Raw genomic sequence first — 21,356 nt, 5'->3', positions numbered from 1 at the left:
CCTTCCATCTCTCCCAGCATCGCGGTCTTTTCCAACGAGCCACTACTAGGGTTAACGCCTTAAAGCAGAGGGCGCGCGCGGCGCACTGTCCCTTTAAGGCGGTGAGCCGGGCCGAGGCGTTCTGTTCCTCGTCGCCTCCCGTAGCTCCGCTCCGAGAGGCCGGCTTTGTGCGCTTGCCCCGCCCCGTCCGCCTCCGCGCCCGCCCCCCCCGCGCCCGCGCACGCGCGCTGCCGCCCGGCCGCCTAGTCAAGCTCGGCCCGGCTCCCGCCCAGGCGGCGGCCGACGCGACGCCCGGAGCGCCCGCCTCAGTCCGCTCGCCGCCCCGGGCAGGTAAGCGGGGGCCGCCGGGCCGGCGGGCACGCCCCGGGGGGCGCGGGGCCGGGGCGGACGCCGGCGCCCCCCGCGGCCCCCGCCGCCGCACGTGTTCCGGCGGCCCGGGCCCGGCCCGGGTGCAGCCCCGCCGGGCCTCGCAGCGCGGACGCCCCGCGCCGGCCGCCTCGCCTCTGGGCGCCCGCGCCGCGCGCCTCCTGCCTGCCCGACGCCGGGCGCCCGGCGGCCCTCGGCCCTGACGCGAGCCCGGCGCGCACGGGCCCGGCCGGACCGCCGAGCCTGGGGGGCCTCCCCGCCCCCGGCGGTCAGGTGACGACCCCCGGCCCCGGGACTGCGGCCCCCCAGCGCAGCCGTGCGCGGCGCCCCCTCTGCTTCCAGAGAGAGGGAGAGACCCCGACCCACTGGGCCAACCCGCGCCTGGGTGCCCGCAGCTGCGGAGCCGCCCCCACCGCAGCCCGCCGCCCTCCCGCCCCCTGCCCGAGGCAGCCGGGCCCCCTTCTCGCCGGAAGGCCCGGGGCTGCGGGGTCGCGGGGCTGCGCGCGGCCACGGACAGCGCACCGCGCTCCCGCAGTGGAACCTCAGACCCCTTGCAGCCTGGCCTGCGAGAGCCGTTCCGGGGGTGTGGAAGGTGCCCCCCGGAGCCCTCTCACCCCGTTTCTTCTCGCCCAGGTTCCCTGTCGACGCTGGCAGGTCCTGAGCGAGACACTGCCTCCGAGCTTGGCGAGGCTCCTTAGGAGGCAGAGAGGTAAGCTGGCGCGTCTGAGAACCCGGGTGGAGTGCCGAGAGCGGGGGTCCCAGACTCTGCGGCGGCTCGAGGCCCCTCTCTCTTCCCATGGGCGAGGGCCCAGTCTCTGGGGTGGAGCCCCGAGCGTTTTGCCTTTTACCGGTTGACCAAGAGCACACCCCACCCCCCAAGTCGGTTGGCTCAGCCTTGGGTGGCCGGGCTCACCTGGGTGCCAAGAGGGGTCTGTTGGTAATTGCTCTGGAGGCTGGCTCCACATGTTGAGAGTATTGTATTTGCAAGAGTTGGGCTGATGTTTTGTGCAGTTAATGATTTGCTGAAGGAAGGGTTGGGCAGGGGCTGAGCTGGGAGGAGTCCGGCACCTTCTCTGTGAGACCTCCTATGTATCCCTGCTCCTCAGCTGAGGGCAGCAGGTTTGCGGGAGTCGCGCCTCATCTGGAGGTCTCGGCTTTTATGCTGACAGGAGCTACTCAGGCCTCAGAGCTGCCGTCCCATCCCTAACGGAGCCTCTTCTGTTCCCACTTGCTTTCCGCGTGGACACGCCTCGGGCTTCCCCTCTGTCAGCCCTAGCTGTGGTCTGGCTCCCTCAGGGGCCGGCTTCTGTGAAACAGACCCTCCAGCTCTGAGCCCTGGCTCCTCTGCCCACCCAGTGTGCCGCCCACCCAGGGGAAGGCAGCACTTGGGCCCATTGGCGGGGCCTGGTTGCACTAACGGTATTCACCGAGTAGCCTTGTGCCCGCACCTTACCCCCGGGCAGGTTTACCGACCAGCCCCTGGCCTCCCCCGCTCCGCTCTGGGCGAGCCCGCTCCATCCCTGGGCCGTGGTCCTCGCAGCAGGTGGCCGGCCGGCTCTGCACTGCTGCGTTGCTTGATGGTTTCTCCTCCAGGAAGAGACCGGGCACGTGCTTTTGGACGGCTTCCACTCGTTCCGCCTCGGTGTGACTGCAGTTTTCAGCGCTGAGCTAGAACTTCAGTGTGTAAACGCCTTGGCCCACAGTGGTGCCAGCTTCCGGACTTGGATGGTCCGCGATGCTTGGGGGATGTCTCGGTGGCTCTGCTCTGGAATAATGCCTTCCCTTGTTTCCAGAGTCACCTGGCTTCTGTGCCACATATCCCAGTAATGGCATGTCCTCCTGTGATAGGGGAAGCCAGGCTCTTGGCATGGGTGTTCCCCAGGTTCCCGCTTGTACGCCACAGTCTCTCCATCTTCGGCAGCGAGCTGGCTGGCAAGGCGTCTGGGTGTGTTTCAGGCGCCGGCTTCTAGGAAGGGCGGTAGGGACTCCACGGCAGGGCCGGCTCCGGGCTGTGCTTTCCGGCTGCCTGGTGGCCGCCTCACCAGGGACAGTGAGCCTCTCGCTGTTAGCATTCTTCACGGGGCCATGTGTCTGCAGCCTGCTCTCGGCGGACTTGAGCCCGGGAGGAGGGCCGCGGGGGCTGCGCTCCTGCTCTCGGCCCTGTTGCATTGCTGGGAGTGCTGTTGGGGGCTTGGATGCATTCCTGCAGCTCAGCTCCTGTCACTTGGCATGTTTGTTTCCTGATCAAGGGATGCGTGCTTACTTTTTTATTAATACATCTTTTAATTTTTGGCACTGCCGAGTCTTGCTGCATGAGCTCCCTCTTGTTGCGGAGCACGGCTCTGGGGCGCTTCAGTAGTTGGCTTCAGGAGCGGCCCCGCGTGAGCTCCGTCATTGCGGTTCCCGGCTCGAGAGCGCAGGCTGAGCAGTTGTGGTGCGCAGGCTTTGTTGTTCCACGCACGTGGGATCTTCCCAGACCAGGGATCGAACCCGTGACTCCTGCTTTGGCAGACGGGTTCCTTACCACGGAGCCGCCAGGGAGGCCCTGATTTGCTTTGAGTGCATCAGGGGATCTTTCAGAGAATTGCCTTCTGTCTGCCTGGACTTTGCTGTGTTTCTGCAGACGTGTGGGTAACAAAGCAGGAATCGCCGCTGAAAGGTGGGGCAAGAGCAGCAACGTCTGTGAAGGACTAGGAGGAGGGGGCGGAGCGGCCCCCAGCCTGGGCCAGCACCCGCTGCAGGGCTCAGGAAGGCCGTCCTCTGTGTGTTCTCTTTCCTGGATGCTAACTTTTTGATATATTTTATTTGTAAGTTTATTTATTTTTGGCTGGACCATGCGGCATATGGGGTCTTAGTTCCCTGATCAGGGATTAAACCCACGGCCCCAGCCATGGAAAAGCAGACTCTTAACCACGGCACCACCCGGGGGCCCCTGGAGGGCGCCCATCTTTGCAACGTGGTATGTATGTCGGCCCGACCCCCGCTGCAGGCTTGGAGCGGCAGACGCCAGCCCACGGCGCGTCCTCCACTCGGGGCTGTGACCTCTCCGCCCGGGGCGCTGCAGAGCCATGGCGACCGAGGAGAAGAAGCCGGAGACGGAGGCCGCCCGAGCACAGCCCACCCCGTCATCCTCTGCCACACAGAGCAAGGTGCGGCCCCGGGGGCCCCAGGGAACGGCCAGGGCACGGAGGCTGCGAGACGCTTGGAAATGTTATTTCAAGTGCATAAGCCTGTTCTCCCTTCCCACTGAAACAGTGCCGGCTTTTACTCCAAACTGCATTCCCAGCCAGTGCTTTTATGGGCCGTGTTGGGGATGCCCCACCTGTCACCTAGGGAGGGGGCTTTGTCAACCCTTGGTCTTGATTGTAAGAGTCTCTATGAGACCCAGACAACGTCTCTTGTTAAGCTCTCCAACTCTGGTCCCACCCTTCCCTGTGGAGTAGCCCGCAGGCAACAGGCAGGTCTGCCCAAGGGCGCAGGATTCAGGGGAGCTTGGGGGGCAGACCTTGGCATGGGTGGGGGACTGCCGAAGCAGGGCTGGCGCTGCTGGGGCTCCCGGCTGCACGGTGGGGGGGCGGGTGCTTCCGGGAGGGGTCCCGTGTTTTCTAGTCTGGATGGCAGAGTACGGGAGAAGCAGGGCTGGTGCAGAAGTCTAGGCTCAGGGTCAGGCACGTGTGTTCAGGCGGATGAGGGCTCTCGGAGGCGCTGTCCAGAGCTTGACCTTACACCTTGGGCGTCACGTCCAGACTGGCGATCAGTGGGCAGTGGGGTAACTGTTTGCTGACCAGCACTGTCTCCTTAACAGCCCACGCCGGTGAAGCCAAACTACGCTCTTAAGTTCACCCTGGCCGGCCACACGAAAGCTGTGTCCTCCGTGAAGTTCAGCCCCAACGGGGAGTGGCTGGCGAGCTCGTGTAGGTGCCCCTGCCTGTGGCTGCTGGTCGAGACTCTGCCCTGTGCCTGGCGCTGAGACTCTGCAGGGACGAGCGGTCGGGGGGCCTGCTGGGGGGAGTGGCTGGCGAGTTTGTGTAGGTGCCCCTGCCCTGCGCTGGGGATGAGCCTCTGGTGCCCCTGCCCTGTGACTGCTGGGCGAGACTCTGCAGAGACGGGCCAGGCGGGGGAGCCTGGTGACAGGTGCTGGGGACCGCGGCTTCTCGGGTGCGGCTGTGGGCAGCCCAGGTGTTGGCTGGAGGCCTTGACTGCCTGCCGTTGCTTTCTTCCAGCTGCAGATAAACTCATTAAGATTTGGGGAGCGTACGATGGGAAATTTGAGAAAACCATCTCTGGTCACAAGCTGGTAGGTCTCCGCCCCACCCTGACTGAAGCTGCTGCTGGGCGTGGGGACCCCAACTCCCAGGCCTGCCGGGTTAAGGTCGGAGCCCCCCACTCGGGCCTCCTTCCCAGTGTTTTAGGTGGCGATTTGCCTCCCAGCTTTGACCTCCTCGGGTGCATTTGTGCCCGACTGCAGGCCTGGCAGAGCCTCAGGGAACAGGCTTCTGGGCCAGGCTCGTGCGTCCATCTGTGCAGTCCTCCCGAGCTGAGGGCGTGACGTCTGGTTATCTTCAGTTGAACGTTGGGGGTCTGACTTTGGCTGGCTAGTCCCGTTTTGTCAAAGCGATGACCGTATGTCTCCTCCCGCAGGGCATATCCGACGTCGCCTGGTCGTCAGATTCTAACCTCCTTGTTTCCGCCTCAGATGACAAAACCCTGAAGATCTGGGACGTGAGCTCGGTAAGCTCCGGACACGGTGCGGCTGGTGAGCGGCTGTGTGTCGTCAGGCGCTTTTCTGCTGTTGCGGGTTGGGTGGGGCAGGGTCACCCTGACGCCGATATTTGGGGACATAATCCCCAGGAACGATGTCATTTTAGGGAAAGTGTCTGAAAACCCTGAAGGGACACAGCAATTACGTCTTTTGCTGTAACTTCAACCCCCAGTCCAACCTCATCGTCTCGGGCTCCGTAAGTGTGTGGCTGCCCTGGGTGGGGCGGGGGGCGCTCCCGGGCTGCTCGCTGAGGGGCTCGGGGCCAGGCAGCTGCCCACTCTGCTCCACCCGCGGAACCGCTGTCACCTCTCTCTTTGCCTTCAGTTTGACGAGAGCGTGCGGATATGGGACGTGAAGACAGGGAAGTGCCTCAAGACCTTGCCGGCCCACTCAGACCCCGTCTCGGCCGTGAGTCCCGCCGCCGCCCCGACGGCAGAGGCCGTGCTTGGGGACCTGTGCCCAGGGGGTGGGGGCGGGAGGTGCCCCTGCATGGGGTCTCACGGGGCAGGCAGGGAGCCGGCTCTGCGAGGGCTGAGCGGTGCAGGTGTTGACCGCTGGTGTGGCGAGTGTGGTGTGGAGGTGACTGTAGTGGGCAGAGCGTCCCGGGGTCGTGGCGGCCAGTCGTGGGGTGTCGAGGGGGAGGTATCCTCCCTGCGTGGTTCACAGTGGCTGTTCTGGGCGCCCCCGTGCATGGGGTGAGTGTGCAAGGGTTAAACTACCCATGTGCCATAAACTGCCCCGTGAACGAATTAGGCAAAGTGTCTCTTTGTCAACAAAGAGCCAGAAGTGGCTTTTTAGCCAAGTTTACCTTTTGAAAAGTAGGAGTCACGTGTAAACAGGCTGTCTTGTTACCGAACGGTTGGTCCTTTTCAGGTCCTGAAGTCCTGTAGGTGAGCGATTTTAACCATTCTCAGCCATGGAAGGCCTTTGTCCCACTGATGCCGCGCTCAGGGCCTTGACCTTTTGGGGACGTGTAATGAGCTAGTTATTGTCACCGTGCTTATTTAACTTAACATGCAGAGTGCATCAGGAGAAGCTCGGGGCTGGAGGAAGCGCAAGCTGGAATCAAGATTGCCGGGAGAAATATCAGTAACCTCAGACATGCAGATGACACCACCCTTATGGCAGAAAGCGAAGAAGAACTAAAGAGCCTCTCGATGAAAGAGGAGAGTGGAAAAGCTGGCTTAAAACTCAACATTCAGAAAACTAAGATCATGGTATCCAGTTCCCATCACTTCATGGCAAACAGATGGGGAAACAGTGGAAACAGTGACAGGCTTTATTTTTTAGGGCTCAAAAATCACTGCAGATGGTGACTGCAGCCATGAAATTAAAAGACGCTTGGTCCTTGGAAGGAAAACTGTGACCAACTTCCATAGCATATTAAAGAGCGGAGACATGACTTTTCCAACAAAGGTCCGTCTAGTTAAGGCTGTGGTTTTTCCAGTGGTCGTGTATGGATGTGAGAGCTGGACTGTAAAAGAAAGCTGAGCGCTGAAGAATTGATGCATTTAAATTGTGTTGGAGAAGACTCTTGAGAGTGCCTTGGACTGCAAAGAGATCCATCCAGTCCATCCTAAAGGAAATCGACCCTGAATATTCATCGGAGGGACTGATGCTGAGGCCGAAACTCCAATACTTTGGCCACCTGATGCAAAGAGCTGACTCACTGGAAAAGACCCTGATGCTGGGAAAGATTGAGGGCAGGAGGAAAAGGGGACGACAGAGGATGAGATGGTTGGATGGCATCACTGACTCAATGGACATGAGTTCGAGCAAGCTCCAGGAGTTGGTGATGGAGAGGGAGGCCTGGCGTGCTGCGGTCCATGGGGTTGCAGAGTCGGACACGACTGAGTGACTGACCTGGATGGGCTGCTTGAAGCGCCTGGCACGGTGCTGGCCTCGGGCGTGGCCCGCTGGCCCCGTGTCACGGCCCATGCCTGGGGCTGCAAGGACGGTGCCCGCCATGGTTTTAAAGCCATGTTTTCCAGCGCACCCCTGCTGTTGGAGGGAGGGGGGCTGTAGGTCAGGGTGTCCTACTGCAGCTCTGCCTGCTTGGGTGAGGGTCTGGGGCTCCTTCCAGCTCTGTGCCTGCTGGTGGCCGACACCTTCTGCTGGTCCCCCCGGTGGGCGCCGACTGGCGGCTCTCACTCCGTGGAGAGGGGAGAAGCCCAGGGCGGCACGGTTGTGCCACGGCGCCCATGGGCGGGTGTTGGCAGAGCCTGGGTCTGCGTGCCGCTTGGTGTGTGATGCTCATTGTGGCTGTCCTGCCCTCCCCCGGCGCTGGTGCAGAGGGATGCCTCGTGTTTGCTGGCTGTGCCCTCTGAACGTGTCAGGATCAGGGTGGGGCGCCCTGCGGGCTCTGGGCCCTCTCAGCATCACCTGCGAGGGGCTTCCGTCAGATCACAGTTTGCAGGTTCAAAGCATTGAGTGTGATGAGCTCAGGTGCTGCGAGTTTGTGAGAAAGTTGCCTTGGGAGGCTGAGGAGCACGTGGGGCAGAGGGCAGGGAGAGGTAGCCGCGGGGGCGCCGGGCGGGGCCAGCAACCACGGCTCCTCAGGGACCACGTCGTCCACACGGAGGCCCCCGGCCACCCGGGCAGCGTCCCGACTCAGGTGTGAGGGAGTGGGAGAAAGCGAGCCTCGCGGGTTTCCAGGACTCCGAGCACCGAGGAGGAGAGCCAGGTGTCCCGCTGGCGATCTCTGGTGCTGGCGATGTGTTGAGGTGGTGTTTCAGGCGCGGGCGCCCGTGTGCGCTTCCATCGTGTCTGACTCTGTACCCCCGCGGACTGTAGCCCCGGGCGCGTCTGTGCACAGGGTTCTCTAGGCGAGAACGCTGGCGTGGGCTGCCTTGCCCTCCTCCAGGGGACACGGGGTGAAATGAAGTACCTCAGGCTCGTTTCACCTGTTGCTTGCTGCCGCAGCGGCTGAGACGTGGAAGGGGCACACGTGGCCCCGTCCCGGGCCCTGGGCCGGGTGGACGGCGGCTCTCCCAGCTGTGGCCCCGGGCCGGCCTCTGCTGGGAGCGTGGGAGACGCAGGCTCTGGGGCCTCGCACAGGGCAGGCACCGTGCGCAGCGGCGCGCGTGATGTTCCCCCGGGGTCGTTTGCTGTGAGGCGGCTCGTCCTGCCCAGGACTCGAACTGCTGATGTTGATTGCTCTTGCTGTTCAAGCAGAGAGTCAGTCGGAAAAAAGAGAGGGCAAACCAAAGACCAGCCAGTCGGGAGCCAGGGCTGGTCAGGGGGCTGTCGCTCAGCAGGGGTGTCTCGTCCGTGCCCGTCGCGCATTCAGGTAGAGCCTGGTGTGGAGACAGCCCATGCCCGCCTCCCACCTGCAGGCTGCGCCTCTCCCCAGCCGCATGGTTTGGAGTAGCCTGGGTCATGTTCCCGCCTTGTCTGGAAAGCTCATGCTGGCTTGGGCATCCCGGGGGTCGGAGTCTGGGCACTCGGAGCAGCGATGTGGGTGCCTCGTGGTTCTGGGGGTGCTCAATGGGCAGGGGTACGCGCGTGAGCGACACTCGGGAGTGTCTGAATAGGTGGGTGTCTCTCCTGACTCTCCTCTCTCGGTGGAAGCCGTGCTCAGACCACCGCCGTGCCCGCGTCCACAGACAGGCTCCCGCCAGCTGGGCCTCTCCCCGCGGAGCAGGGGCCTGGGTTGGCCGTGTGTGTTCCCTTTCCCCCGTGTGTTTTGTGGTCCGTGATTGAAAGCCTCCAGACGTTTTCGGGCTTGGTTTTGCTCGTGTGTCTCCCGTCACGAAGCGAACTTGCTTGAGGCCCCGGGCGGCAGTGGCCACCTCGTCCACGTTGCTCGTGCGTCTCAGGGTCGCGGGGAGCCGGGGGGCTCAGCGCTGCCCCGTGTCGCTCGTGCGTCCCTCAGAGTCTCGGGGAGCCGGGGGGCTCAGCGCTGCTCCACGTTGCTCGTGCGTCTCTCAGAGTCTCGGGGAGCCGGGGGGCTCAGCGCTGCTCCACGTCGCTCGTGCGTCTCTCAGGGTCTCGGGGAGCCGGGGGGCTCAGCGCTGCCCCGTGTTGCTCGTGCGTCTCTCAGGGTCGCGGGGAGCCGGGGGGCTCAGCGCTGCTCCACGTCGCTCGTGCGTCTCTCAGGGTCTCGGGGAGCCGGGGGGCTCAGCGCTGCCCCGTGTCGCTCGTGCATCTCTCAGAGTCTCGGGGAGCCGGGGGGCTCAGCGCTGCTCCACGTTGCTCGTGCGTCTCTCAGGGTCTCGGGGAGCCGGGGGGCTCAGCGCTGCTCCACGTTGCTCGTGCGTCTCTTGAGTCTCGGGGAGCCGGGGGGCTCAGCGCTGCTCCACGTTGCTCGTGCGTCTCTTGAGTCTCGGGGAGCCGGGGGGCTCAGCGCTGCTCCGCGTTGCTCGTGCGTCTCAGGGTCTCGGGGAGCCGGGGGCTCAGCGCTGCTCCACGTTGCTCGTGCGTCTCTCAGGGTCGCGGGGAGCCGGGGGGCTCAGCGCTGCTCCACGTTGCTCGTGCGTCTCTCAGGGTCGCGGGGAGCCGGGGGGCTCAGCGCTGCTCCACGTTGCTCGTGCGTCTCTTGAGTCTCGGGGAGTTGGGGGGCTCAGCGCTGCTCCGCGTTGCTCGTGCGTCTCTTGAGTCTCGGGGAGCCGGGGGGCTCAGCGCTGCTCCACGTTGCTCGTGCGTCTCTTGAGTCTCGGGGAGTTGGGGGGCTCAGCGCTGCCCCGCGTGTGTGTCTTTGCTGTGGGGCTGGAATGCGGGAGCCGGCCCCGTGGGCCAGTCTGTGTTGAGGGTCTCAGCGTGAGCTTCTGTTCCTCCCTCTCCTTCATCCTCAGGTTCACTTTAATCGAGACGGATCCTTGATCGTTTCCAGCAGCTATGATGGCCTCTGGTAAGTGACGGTCTGGCTTGCCTGAGCCAGCGAATATCTGAAGGCCTTTCCTTGCACTGTCTGTGCCTCTGGGCATCTGGCGGAAGCCTCTGCTCCCTGGGCGGGCCCACGGGGCAGGTGGGGTGGGGGAGGTGCAGCTGTCCCGGTCGTGGCTCCCTGTGGGCCCTGGAGGTTGGGCGTCCTAAGCGCGTGGCCCTGGTGAGGGGGGTGGTGGAGGAAAGGTGTGCTGACGTGCGCATCGTCGCGTGCCCTGCTGGGGACGTCAGGGTCCTGAGAAGGTGCTGAGAGCCCAGGTCCCTTCCCAGGGGCCGTGTCGGGGGGGGGAGGTGGGGCATCGTCTCCAGAGCTCGCTGTCTGAGGCCAGGCCCGTGGCCTCGACACTCGCGGCGGGCGTGCTGTCTGGACGCTGTGAGATGTGCGGGGAGGTGCAGGGAGGATGCTGTAAGCTGACTCATCACGTGTGAGTGCGGTCTGGGGGTGCAGAGTGGTGTCACAGCAGTCACTGGCCAGACCCGTGGCTCACAGGGGCTCTCCAGCTACGAGGGAGAAAGAAATTTGTCCACGTTTAGCCCCGATAAGAGGAGCTGGAGTGACAGAAGTGGCGTGCGTGAGAAACCGCGGCAGCACCGGGCCGCGGGGTGCGCTGCCGCGGGCCTGGGAAACAGCACGCATCGGTCCAGGCTTGGGAGAGGTGGGTAGGTGGGCTGGCAGAGACGGGGCCTCGGCCGGGGGCCGAGACGGGGCGAGCAGGTGGAGCTGCAGGAGGCCAGGGGCTCAGGACCGGCTGGGGCTGCGCGGAGGGCCTGGCCGTGCGGGCCCGGCTGTGTGTGAGCGCACTCAGCCGGCGGCGGCGGCTCTGCAGCAGGGCTCCCGGGGCGCGGCGGGGCCGACCGTGCCGCAGGCCGTGTGTGTGGCCTACGTGTGAGGAGCCGTGTGTGTGCTACGTGTGAGGAGCCGTGTGTGGCCGTGTGTGTGCTACGTGTGAGGAGCCGTGTGTGTGCTACGTGTGAGGAGCCGTGTGTGTGCTACGTGTGAGGAGCCGTGTGTGGCCTACGTGTGAGGAGCCGTGTGTGGGCTGCGTGTGAGGAGCCGTGTGTGGCCTGTGGACAGTCCGCACGTCCCTGTCTCCTTCATCACCCAGTGCACCTTGGGATTTCCAGCTGACGTGAGAGGAAGAGAAAGTCGTGGTGTGAGGAGTGGACCGAGGCTGATCTCTAGGAGCTGGGGTGTCGTGCTGGCGGAAACCACACGTGCACCCCGGCTGGCTTGGCGTGACGCCCGCACGTCCAGCCAGGGAGTGTCGGCTCTTAGAACAGGCTCTCTTGTCCCTGAACCAGAGGCCATCCAGACGAGCGCCCGCGATGACGCTGTCTGTGTGAGAAGTGCTGCCCCCGGGGCTGCGTGCTTGGCGTGCCGGTGCCTGCAGAGCCTGCAGGCGGGCGGGTCAGGCCGGTGGCCGTGGGTGCGGAGCGGGCCAGCCGTGCTCTCCTCCACTGTCTCCCCGTGGCGCTGAGCGAGACTGAGCGAGGGAGCGAGGCATCAGGACGGGAGGCGGGCCTGTGCCCCGAGGTCACCGCTGTGCCTGTTGCTTTGCAGTCGGATCTGGGACACCGCCTCGGGCCAGTGCCTAAAGACGCTCATCGGTGAGTGGGGGTGGCCTGCAGCCGCATCCTTCAGGGACGCCCTTTCTCCCGCGGGGGCTCCTCCTCCCCGGCCATCCCTTCTCCCCGGCCATCCCTTCTCCCCGGCTCCTTCCCGCTCAGCGTTGCCGTCCAGCCTGGCTGGGGCCCTCCGCGAGCCCCGTCTGCTAGGGCTGGAGGCTCTGGGGTCTCTGCGGACGGTGTGGGGCTGTGCCGGGGGTGGGGGTGGTGCCGTGGAAAGGCAGCGTGCTCTGTGTGGCCAGCGGTGCCGCCGGGCAGGGTGTATGTGTGGCCAGAGGGTGGCTGAGGTGCCCCCAGGGCCTCGGGCCTGCGAGGCTGACGGGGGCGGGGAGGGGTTACTGTCGGGCGGCCGATCTCTGAGTCCCGATGGAAGGCCTCTGCCGTGTCGGGTGAGTTGGCGGGCTCCACGGGCCGGGCCTGCCTCCTGCCCTGGCCTGTTGTGGGGGCAGGCGTGGCTCTGAGGGTCTGCTCCGGCCACCACCACAGGCCTGTGCAGGCTGGGTGGGTGGCTTCAACAGTAGAAACCTGTGCCCGCGCCTGGAGGCTGGAGTCCACGGCCAGGGCGTGGGCAGGGCTGGCTCCGCCTGGGCCCTCTCCGTGGCCTCCCTGCTAGCCCTCTGTGGGCATCCCCACCTCCTCCTGCAGGTCCCAGGAGGCTGGTCAGATCGGCTTGGTCCCTGAGGCCCACACAGCCTCCTCGTCTGACGTAACCTGCCTGTGCGGCACGGTCTGCGCAGCCAGGCTTAGGGCAGGAGGGTGGGGCGGGTTCCCGGTGGCCTCTGCGGTTTTCTTACTCTGCGCGCTCTGACCGAGACGTGGCACCATCCCTGGGTCTGGGCGCCCCCACCTGTGTCCTCGTGCCCGTGGCCGAGTGAGGGCTTCTAGCTGAGCTTGTGGCCGCCCCACGGCTGGGCGGGAGCCGAGGCCCGAGGTTACAGGCAGCTGCCCCACCCGACCTCGGCTCCGGGGCGTCAGGCCCTCAGGCCGTCCTTGGTCGAGCCTGTCCCAGCTGCGGGGCGGCCCTCACGTGCCCCCCTGTGCCTTTCCAGTGTCTGCCCGGCAGAGAGAGCAGCGGCCCCCTGTGCGCGGGGCGCAGGCCTGGGCCCCCCGAGGTGGTAACGCGCGGGCCCCCCCGGTGCTCGGGACCCAGGGCCACGCGGTCCCTCACCAGGGTGCACTCGGGGCTCCTCCACAGGCGGGGGCGGCTCGGTCACCGGGCCACGTGCCTCCCAGGCCGGCCCTGCCCAGCCAGCAGCTCCGCCCCGCGTCCCTAGGGCCCCCGGGCGTGCTGCCCCCCGAGTCAGGAGTGGGGCTGTGGGCGTGGCATAGCCAGGTGGTTTCCAGGGAGAACCTGCGCTGACCCACTGTGACCTTCAGGAGGACCTTCAGGCCCGCTGAATCCTGGCGGCTATGTCCGCAGGGCAGCTGGGTGTGGGCAAGCCCCGTGTGAGACGGCCACCCCGAGGCCTTCTCTGTGCCCTGAGGGGAAGTGGCCCGGGGGCGCCTGAAGGCCCGGCCTCCTGAGGCCGTCTGGCCCCAGGGCCTTTGTTCCTGAAGCGCTCCTGTCCGGGGGGTCACGGGGCGGAGCGGCTCTCATGCTGGCACGAGTGGTGGGCGGTGGCAGTGTGCGCACACGTGGTGGTGACCTCACTGGGCGGTGGTGGGGGAGCCCCCCCGGCAGCCAGGGCCCCCCGGCAGCCACGTCTGTGCTCCACGCAGATGACGACAACCCCCCCGTGTCCTTTGTGAAGTTCTCTCCGAATGGCAAGTACATCCTGGCCGCCACCTTGGACAAGTAAGCGCTGCCGTGCCTGCCCGGCGTGGGTGTGCGGCCAGGCCCCAGCCCGAGACCGTCCCTCCCTGCCGGGGCTACGCCGGGGGCCCGTCTGTGCAGCTGGGGCACTGGGGACCCTCCTGCCCGAGGGGTGGTGGGCACGCTGCTGTTCGCCGAGCAGCTGTGGGTGGGCATCACTGGCCGTCAGCCACCCTCCTGGGGGTTGTTGGGGCTCAGCCTCCTGTGCAGGTGGGCTGCCCGCAGGGTCCGCCCCGGGAGGAGGAAAGGCTGTGCTGGACAGGCTTCCCTCGCCCTTCACAGGGGCCCTGAGGACCCCTTACCGGCGTGCCTGGGGCTCCCATATTCCTCTTGGGCATCCTCACCCCCCGGCTGCCTCGCGGGGCCCCTGCCCCTGGGCGCCGTGCACTGACCCAGCCCCTCTGCCTTGCAGCACGCTGAAGCTCTGGGACTACAGCAAAGGCAAGGTGGGTGACCACAGCGAGGGTCTCCGGGGCTCCTGAGGGTCCTGGGCTGTGGCCTCGGGGCGCAGAGCGTGACTGTGGAGTTGGTTTGGTGCAGATGTCCCTGCGATGCGGGTTAGAGCTTGGCCTGGGTGGGCTGTGGGGCGGGGCTCACGGTGCTCACAGAGCCGTCCGGCCATGGCCGGGCGGTCACGCGGGGCGCGGGGCGGCCGTGGCTGAGCGGCGTCCCTGCCGTTTCAGTGCCTGAAGACGTACACGGGCCACAAGAACGAGAAGTACTGCATTTTCGCCAACTTTTCCGTCACTGGGGGGAAGGTGAGTCGTCTCCAGCCCTGCGGCTCCCCGGCCCCTCCTGCGGGCAGGCCCGGTCCTCTCACCCACAGAGCAGGCGGGAGCTTTCTGGACGTTGCCAGTGTGAAGGCCCCTCTGCAGCCTGCTTGTTTGGGGGCGCCCTGCCCCCTCTGCCTGGGCCCCACTGGCACCCTCCCGACCCTCAGGCTCAGGCAGGAGCCTTGTGGTGAGCAGCTGGGCTGTGACTGACAGCCAGCGTCCAGAGGCCGCCCCGAGGCGAGGGCCAGGCGGTGGGACGGCGTCTGGACGGGGATAGTTTGGGGGCTGCGTGCCCTGCCGAGGCCGTGGGCGCAGACTGTGGTCAGGCCGCACAGGCGCCCTGACCCGGCTCTCTCCCCGTGCCCCTGCCCCCTGCTGAACGCAGTGGATCGTGTCAGGCTCGGAGGACAACCTCGTCTACATCTGGAACCTGCAGACCAAGGAGATTGTGCAGAAGCTTCAGGGCCACACAGGTGAGCGGGGCGTCAGCTGCCGCCGGCACTGCCCAGCGCCAGGGCGGCGCCTCCTGATTCAAGGCTGTCGGGGGACAGTCTGATGCCTCCCCTTGTGGGGCTGTCGGGACAGTCTGGCCCCAGCTTTAACTGCTCATTCCCAGCAGCCAGCTGCCCAGCTCTGAAGTCACTGTGGTCCGTGGCCTCCCGGGAATGTCTGGGGCCCCATGTGGAGGTGGCGCTGTTGACCCGGGCTCCTCCTGGGCGCCCCCTCCATGCTCCTCTCCCCAGCGCTCAGGGGCCAGCAGTGTGGAGCCCTTAGCTGCCCGGGGCGACACCCTCTCCCTAAGAACGCAGTTCCCCTGGGAGCAGGGCCTGCCCCTGCCCACCGCCTTTGGTCTCCGCTGTCAGCTTGTGGCTTCTGCTGCGCGGGCAGGACACTCAGAGGCTCACTTGAAGCCGCCCCAGCCAGAGGGAAAATGCTGGGGTTCCATTTCCTGAGAAGCTATAAACGCACTGACTTGCCTGATGCCGGGGGCAGCTCATGATGGGATCTGCTGTGCCCGCCCCGGGTGGACTCACAGAGCCGGCCCCACAGGGCATCAGGGCCCATGCCGGGAGCGGGGCAGCTGTGGTGCGGGTGTGGGGGGTGCGACGTCCGCGCTGCGAGCTTGACGGCGGCCCCAGCATGCCTCTGGCCCATGGGGCACCCCTGGCCTCGCCGGGGCCTGGGCGGGGCCCCCTGCTGTGCCCCCGCCCTGAACCCTGGCTCTGTGTGCCCCACGGGGGGCACTGACGCCGACCATCTGTTCGCAGACGTCGTCATCTCGACGGCGTGCCACCCGACGGAGAACATCGTCGCCTCGGCCGCCCTGGAGAACGACAAGACCATCAAGCTCTGGAAGAGCGACTGTTAGACCCGGGCGCCGGGCGCTGCCGGAGGCCCCCCCTCGGAGAGGCTCCCGGCCCGGCCCGGGGCCGCGGGGCTTGGGCCTGAGCTGCCCCTGGAGAGACTTGGCTGGGGCGTGTCTCCCACTTGAGGGTCTGGAAGTTGCTGGTGACGTTTTTGCCAATTCCTTTCTCACCGTCCGGGGAAGAGTTCCCAGGCTGTATTGTGTTCAGAGTCCACAGAAATATTGTGTTCAGAGAGTCCACAGAAATTTTTAATTTTTTATTACAAAAAGGTGAAGTTCAATTTATCACGAGTTGTGTCTTTTTCCGGTCACTATCCTGTACTATTTTTGCGGTTTCTTCACCCGGCGCCGGCGCTGTGACCGTCACCAGCATGGGCTCTGGCTGCCAGTCTCAGAGGGCCGTCTCTCGTGTGTTCAGTGACGCTCTGGTGACAGCGTCCTGCCCGCGACCACGCGTCCTGAGTCTGTCTGGGGAGCACAGAGCGCACACTGCGCGATGTCCATGGAAAGCCTGTGCTTTGGGGTCGTTCCCCCGTGACGCTGGCGTGGGGACCACCCTCAGTGCTTCCGTTGGTCCCACGGCTGGTCACACGACAAGCAGCACCCTGAGCCGTGCTGAAGGCAGCCGAGCTCTCACCCGGCGCTCTTCTCCGCATGGCTCTTTTACGAGAAGTCTCGCAGTCGGCAGGAGGTTGAAAGGATTTCTGGCAGATCCCCTGAACGCCGTGTCCACTCCATCCTGCGGAGCCCAGGACCGCAGAGGACTAGCCAGTGCCCTGCCGGCTCCCGGCACGTAGGTGTGGGGCTGCGGGCAGGCGGTGGGGTTCCTCGTTGCAGAGACACCCAGGCCCCTGCGATGTCTCGTGGTCCATGGCAGACGCTGGCGAGGGCAGGGGCGGGCAGTCCTGGTCTGGTCCCCCCGCCACCAGCCTCAGGACGGGTGGGCTCGGGAGCTGGCTTCTCACAGGGAGATGGTGTCATCCACCCGCCTTGCCCACCTGGGCTCTGATCAGGGGCCTCTCCCTGCCAGCAGGCCCGTGGGAGTTGGGGGCGCTGACTGCAGGGCAGCGCAGTCAGGGAGCTGCTGCCGTTCACGGGGGCCCCTCCCTGCAGCGGGTCCACCTGGCATCCCGAGGCCTCTGTGGTGGAGGCGTGTCCCCTGCTTGGGTCCAGTGGCGAGGCCAGTCCTCGGCCTCCAGGGAGCTCTGCAGACGAGGAAGCAGGAGGCCGCCGCCCAGCGGCCGCTGTGGCACCGAGGACAGTCACAGGCGCCAGGGGACCACCCCGCTACTCTCCCCCAGCCTCCCCTTCAGAAGCAGAAATGCCGATGGCTCGGCTGCCGTAGGAATGAACCGCCAGCGCAGGGACCCCCGAGCCTGCAGAGCCTGAGTGTCTGGGTGGGAGACGCTGAGGCTGCGTGGCGGTGGCAGCCTTGGTTTTCCCTCGACCAAGGTTGAGGTTCTTTGGGTTTTGTTGGTTCTGGTGTCGGACTCGCCCCGGGGCAGGGGCATGTGTGCAGAGTGCCGTGTCCTTGAATATAGTTTATTTTTTCTACATTTGAATTCTCTGTTGTAGATTTATGTAAAAATGCATTCTCTTTTTGAAAATAAAGAATTTCCTGTCTTGTAATTTTGTTCCCAAAGAAGCACTTACCTTTCTTAACATGTAGCTGTTACTGGAGTGGGATGGGGCAGGGGTGGAGCGCTGGGGTCAGGAACGGCAGGAGGCAGACGACGACTCAGCCAGTGCACACTCCACGGAGGTTTTACGTGAGTCAGTGAGGAAACCTGTAAGATGTGATGACGGGTTCAAAGGAGGTTTCTACACAGGCAGCGGGAGATGGATTCGCAGGGGGGTTCAGACCTGGTGAAACTCCACAGGACCCCAGGGCTGGACACCCCGCGGGGCACGGCTTGATGTTTCTGAGGATAAGGGTCTGTGGACAGCCCGCGATGGCGGTTGTGAAACTGTCTGTAGACCACAGCGGGCACCTCTGCACGGCACTCTGGACTGGACACCTGGCCATCTTTGGCCTGTTTTAAGGTCACGTGTTTTCCTGACATGAGACCTGTTCATCAAAAGGTTGGGGTGCAGGGGAGCGGGGAGGGTTGAGGCGAGGCCTTCGGGAGATGGTGGGAGGGCCGGAGAGCAGGGGCTGGTGGGGGGCAGACTGACTGCCGGAGAGCGTGGGGACGGCCCCGCCAGGCCTCGGGCCTTACTTGCCTCTGTCCATGCTCTCCTAAGCGGCCTGACCGGCCTCGTGGCTTTAAACATGGCCAGCGTGCTGACGAGTGGCAGTGTCCGGTCCACAGGCCAGACCTGCTGCCTGGGGTCCAGGCCGAGTCGCAGCCCCCCAGCTCCCCAAACCTGCTCCTCCTGCGCCCGACCTTCACCTCGTGTGTCCCGAGTGACCACTTCTCGTGACCTGGACCAGCCCCCCGCCTTCTCCACCCTGCCCTCCGAGCCGCCAGGCCTGACCCTCAGCTGTGGGACACCCTCTGCTGCTCCCTGGTACCCTGGCCAGTAGCCCTTGCCCTCTGACCCCACCCTGCAGCCGCACTGGCTGGGCGGTGAAGCCTCTGCACTCGCTCTCCTGGTCTGGACGGTCCTCCCAGAGTCCCCATGGCTCCTCACTCCCTCCCTTCACTCCTGATCCCGGGTGTCTTGGGCCCCACCTTCCCGACCACTGCCGCGTGCTATGCTCGCCCCCTGAAGTGTCCATTAAGACTCTGGAATGGTCTAGCATGTGAGCTCCTGGGGCTGGGCCCTCTCCTGCCTGGACCGTTCCCCGCAGAGCGGGGCTGCTCAGCTACTGTTTGTTCCTTGAATGTCTGATGCCGAAGTGGAAGTGAAAGTGGCGACCGACTCTGCGGGCAGGGACTATACAGTCCATGGAGTTCTCCAGGCCAGAATGCTGCTCTGGGTAGCCGTTCCCTTCTCCGGGGGACCTTCCAACCCAGGAATCGAACCCAGCTCTCCCGCACTGCGGGCGGATTCTTTACGAGCGGAGCCGCAAAGAGAGAAGCCGCGAGTGGCCGAGCACAGCCGCCTGCAGGCCCCGCTGGCCGCCCGGGCCTCCCGCGCGCCTCCCCGCCCCTGCGCCTGCGCCCCGCTCCGACGGGAAACGGAAGCCACCCGGGGGTCCCGATGCCCGGGGCGCGTCCCTGGCCGTGCCCCCGACTCTGTGGCTGGGTGGGGATGAGGAGGTGCGACACGCCTGCGCCAGGTACGCGAGAGCCACTTTGTGTTATGAAGAAAAGCCAAGCAGCTCCAAGAGCGGCGGGAGTGGAGTCGCGTAGGTGCCTGTCCCCGCGGCGCACGTGTACCGCAGCCTCGTGTCACACGCCCTGCCTGCGCTGTCGCGGTGCCGTCGCGTGCCGCACACGCCCCTGCGTGCACAGCCACGAGCCGCGCAAACCGCAGAAAAAGAAAAAACAGTGGTTAGATGCCACGAAGTAGGTGGCAATGCCTTAACCGTATGCGTGTTGTTAGGCCCGAGAGCCTCTTCCATCCTTGTCAAGGGGAGTGCTAACCTTCTCTCCTTTCATACAACACAGCCTCGCTTCTGCGCGCTGCATATTTAAAGCTCTAAAGCAAAGACGCCTTTCGATTATGGTGACTAATAGTTCGCACCGCTGGAGGCGGCCGCACCCAGCATGGAGGCACGATAAAACTCATCCTAAACTGCTACTTATTATAGCGTGAAGAAAAAAGACTGCTTCAGAAAACGGGGGAAAAAGTTAAAAAGTCTTCACGTTGTAATATATTCATAAAATTAGCCAATCAGAGGCTGAGAGGAATACCCGGAAGCCCAGCGTCCCGCAAAGAATAGAGATTCCCCCGGAAACAAAACAGGGCAGGACCGCACTTCCTACCGCGACACGCCTCGCGTTCCGTCAGGAGACGGCGCGAAACCGTCTGCGGAAACGGAAGTGGCTTGTAGCGAATCAGAGGGCGAGGAAGGAAGGGCCGCCGCACGAACTTCCGGACGCGGCCCCGCGCTTGGAACTGTGGGTGTGGGCGTGTCGGGGCGCCCTGTGCGCATGCTCCCGGAGTACGGCCCTCGGCCTCCGCGCATGCTCGGGGTCGCGCTGCAGCCTTTGGGCGGACGGTCTGTTGCCGGCTGCTCGCTGGGGTCCACACGGCGCCGGTCTCTGCGCTTCCTGTTCGCCCCTGGCCTGTAGCTTTAAGATACCGTTCTGCAGCTTCGGGTGCTGGCCGTCCCCGGAGTGCAGACGGCGGGCGATGCGGCTCCCGGCCCGAGGCTGCGGGCGCGGGGCCGCGTGTGCGCTGGAGTCAAGCCTCCGGTAAATCACGTGTTTGTGCGTGTGCACGGGTGCACGTGCGTGCAGACACGCCCGCGCCTCGGCGCCCACACGCGCGCAGTGTCATGTCGTGTGTGTGCGCGGAGACAGCACCCGAGCTGTGGCCGGTGGGTCCAGCCTGGGGACGGCGAGCGGGCTGGGGTGGATTCGGCCTGCAGGACACCAGCCGCGTCCCGCCAGCCAGCCGCCCCTTGAGAAGTTTCAGGTTGGCCGGTTCCCTTAGAGCTCCTCCGTCCCTGGAATTCTCCAGGCAAGAATGCTGAAATGGGTTGCCATGCCCTCCAGGGGATCCTCCGACCCACGTATTCAACCCCCGTCTCTTTACCACTAGCGCCACCTGGGAAGATCCCGGTTAGTTCCAGGTGGAGAGCTCACCGGGTCCTCAGGGGACAGCTGTACCCAGTTTGCAGATTATCCGGGACCAGGAGACAGGCAGGCAGCCACTGGGAACTGGGCCAGCTGGGAGCGAATGTGCTGCCCCATGTCTGCACTCCCCAGGTGCAGCTTGAGGCCTGGCTGGCACTCGAGCCGGCCAGGACCGTGGGCAGCTGCAAGAGGCATCAGCCCTGTGTGGGTCACTGCTTTGTCCACCTGCCTGCGCAGTCCCAGCGGCCAGGCCCCCTTAGTGCCACACCCCGGGGGCTGTGACTCGTACCCACCGTCAAACCACTGCCAGCCATGCTCAGCAATGTTCCGCGGCTCTTACAGGCAGCCTGCCGCGCCTTAGCATCTTCCTTCCAGACCCAGCACGCTGCTGTCGCTTATTACCTGAAGGGCCCTGGGCTGCTTCTCTAAACCTTGGCTGGGTTAGAAAGCCTTCTATTCCTCTGCTCTGGGCTCGTCTGGGTCCCGCCCCTGCCCAACCTGGATGCCCCCTGCCTGAGGGGCATTTCAGGGCAGCGTGAGTGCCCACTGGAGGAGCCGCTGTCTTCACTCAGCACCCAGTGTGTGTTGAAGCCCTGGTGGCCCCACACCACTGACCTCCCACTTTGCTCCCCACGCCCACGAGGATGGTGCCATCAGCACCAGCCTGTGCTAGCTGACGCGGGCCAAGGTGTGTAATGTGGACATCAGCCCTCCAGTGGGCAGCAGAGGGCTTCCAGCCAGGCTGCAGGGTGAGAGGTTAGGGGAGTCTGTTGATGCCAGACGGTCTTGGCTTCTGCACACGACCCCCCAACCTTGGGCCTCCCGGGATCCTCGGGTCTGGGCACATGGGAGGCTCCATCCAAAGTGGCCCAGAGCCCCAGTGATGTCACCTTCTTCCCATTGCCAGGTTCCCGGTCCCCATGGGCAACTGACTGCGTGCAGATTCCTGGGCAGAGCCTGGCTCTGAGGGTTTAGGGTCAGGCCTAGGAATCTGCATTCACAAAGCCTTTCGGGCACCCCAGTCACCCCTGTCTTGACAGCCTACTTTTGCTTTGGGTGGAGAGTGGATCACTCC

General features: G+C 65.0%; 1 protein-coding gene, 1 long non-coding RNA gene and 1 other non-coding gene across 4 annotated transcripts; 1 reads left to right on the top strand and 2 right to left on the bottom strand.

Moving 5' to 3' along the window:
• Positions 1–248: 248 nt before the first annotated feature.
• On the top strand, positions 249–15,871 carry WDR5 (WD repeat domain 5). 2 transcript variants are annotated; one of them, XM_027966142.2, is made up of 15 exons: positions 249–330; positions 1,000–1,075; positions 3,356–3,515; positions 4,172–4,280; positions 4,590–4,663; positions 5,008–5,097; positions 5,235–5,324; positions 5,453–5,536; positions 9,922–9,977; positions 11,574–11,620; positions 13,358–13,433; positions 13,864–13,897; positions 14,135–14,209; positions 14,610–14,697; positions 15,493–15,871. In XM_027966142.2, exons 3-15 carry the CDS (start codon positions 3,435–3,437, stop codon positions 15,591–15,593), a joined length of 1,005 nt encoding a protein of 334 aa, XP_027821943.1. In that variant the 5' UTR covers positions 249–330; positions 1,000–1,075; positions 3,356–3,434; the 3' UTR covers positions 15,594–15,871. The 2 variants fall into 2 exon arrangements, with proteins under 2 accessions (XP_027821943.1, XP_042103918.1); XM_042247984.2 differs by lacking the exons at positions 249–330; positions 1,000–1,075; positions 3,356–3,515; ... (3 more) ...; positions 5,235–5,324; positions 5,453–5,536 and adding an exon at positions 5,576–7,742.
• Positions 15,832–18,672, bottom strand: LOC121819257 (uncharacterized). The gene is made up of 2 exons (XR_006059529.2): positions 18,266–18,672; positions 15,832–17,377 (listed from the first exon to the last, which is right to left on the bottom strand). It is a non-coding gene; the product is annotated as an uncharacterized LOC121819257 (long non-coding RNA).
• Positions 18,673–19,019: 347 nt separating this feature from the next.
• On the bottom strand, positions 19,020–19,145 carry LOC114114271 (U6atac minor spliceosomal RNA). Its single transcript, XR_003589099.1, has one exon. It is a non-coding gene; the product is annotated as a U6atac minor spliceosomal RNA (small nuclear RNA).
• Positions 19,146–21,356: the final 2,211 nt, after the last annotated feature.

The sequence above is a fragment of the Ovis aries genome, chromosome 3, assembly GCF_016772045.2.
Source record: "Ovis aries strain OAR_USU_Benz2616 breed Rambouillet chromosome 3, ARS-UI_Ramb_v3.0, whole genome shotgun sequence".
NCBI lineage: Eukaryota > Metazoa > Chordata > Mammalia > Artiodactyla > Bovidae > Ovis > Ovis aries.
Note: the sequence above shows the minus strand (reverse complement) of the source record. Positions and strands in the feature narration are given on the sequence as shown.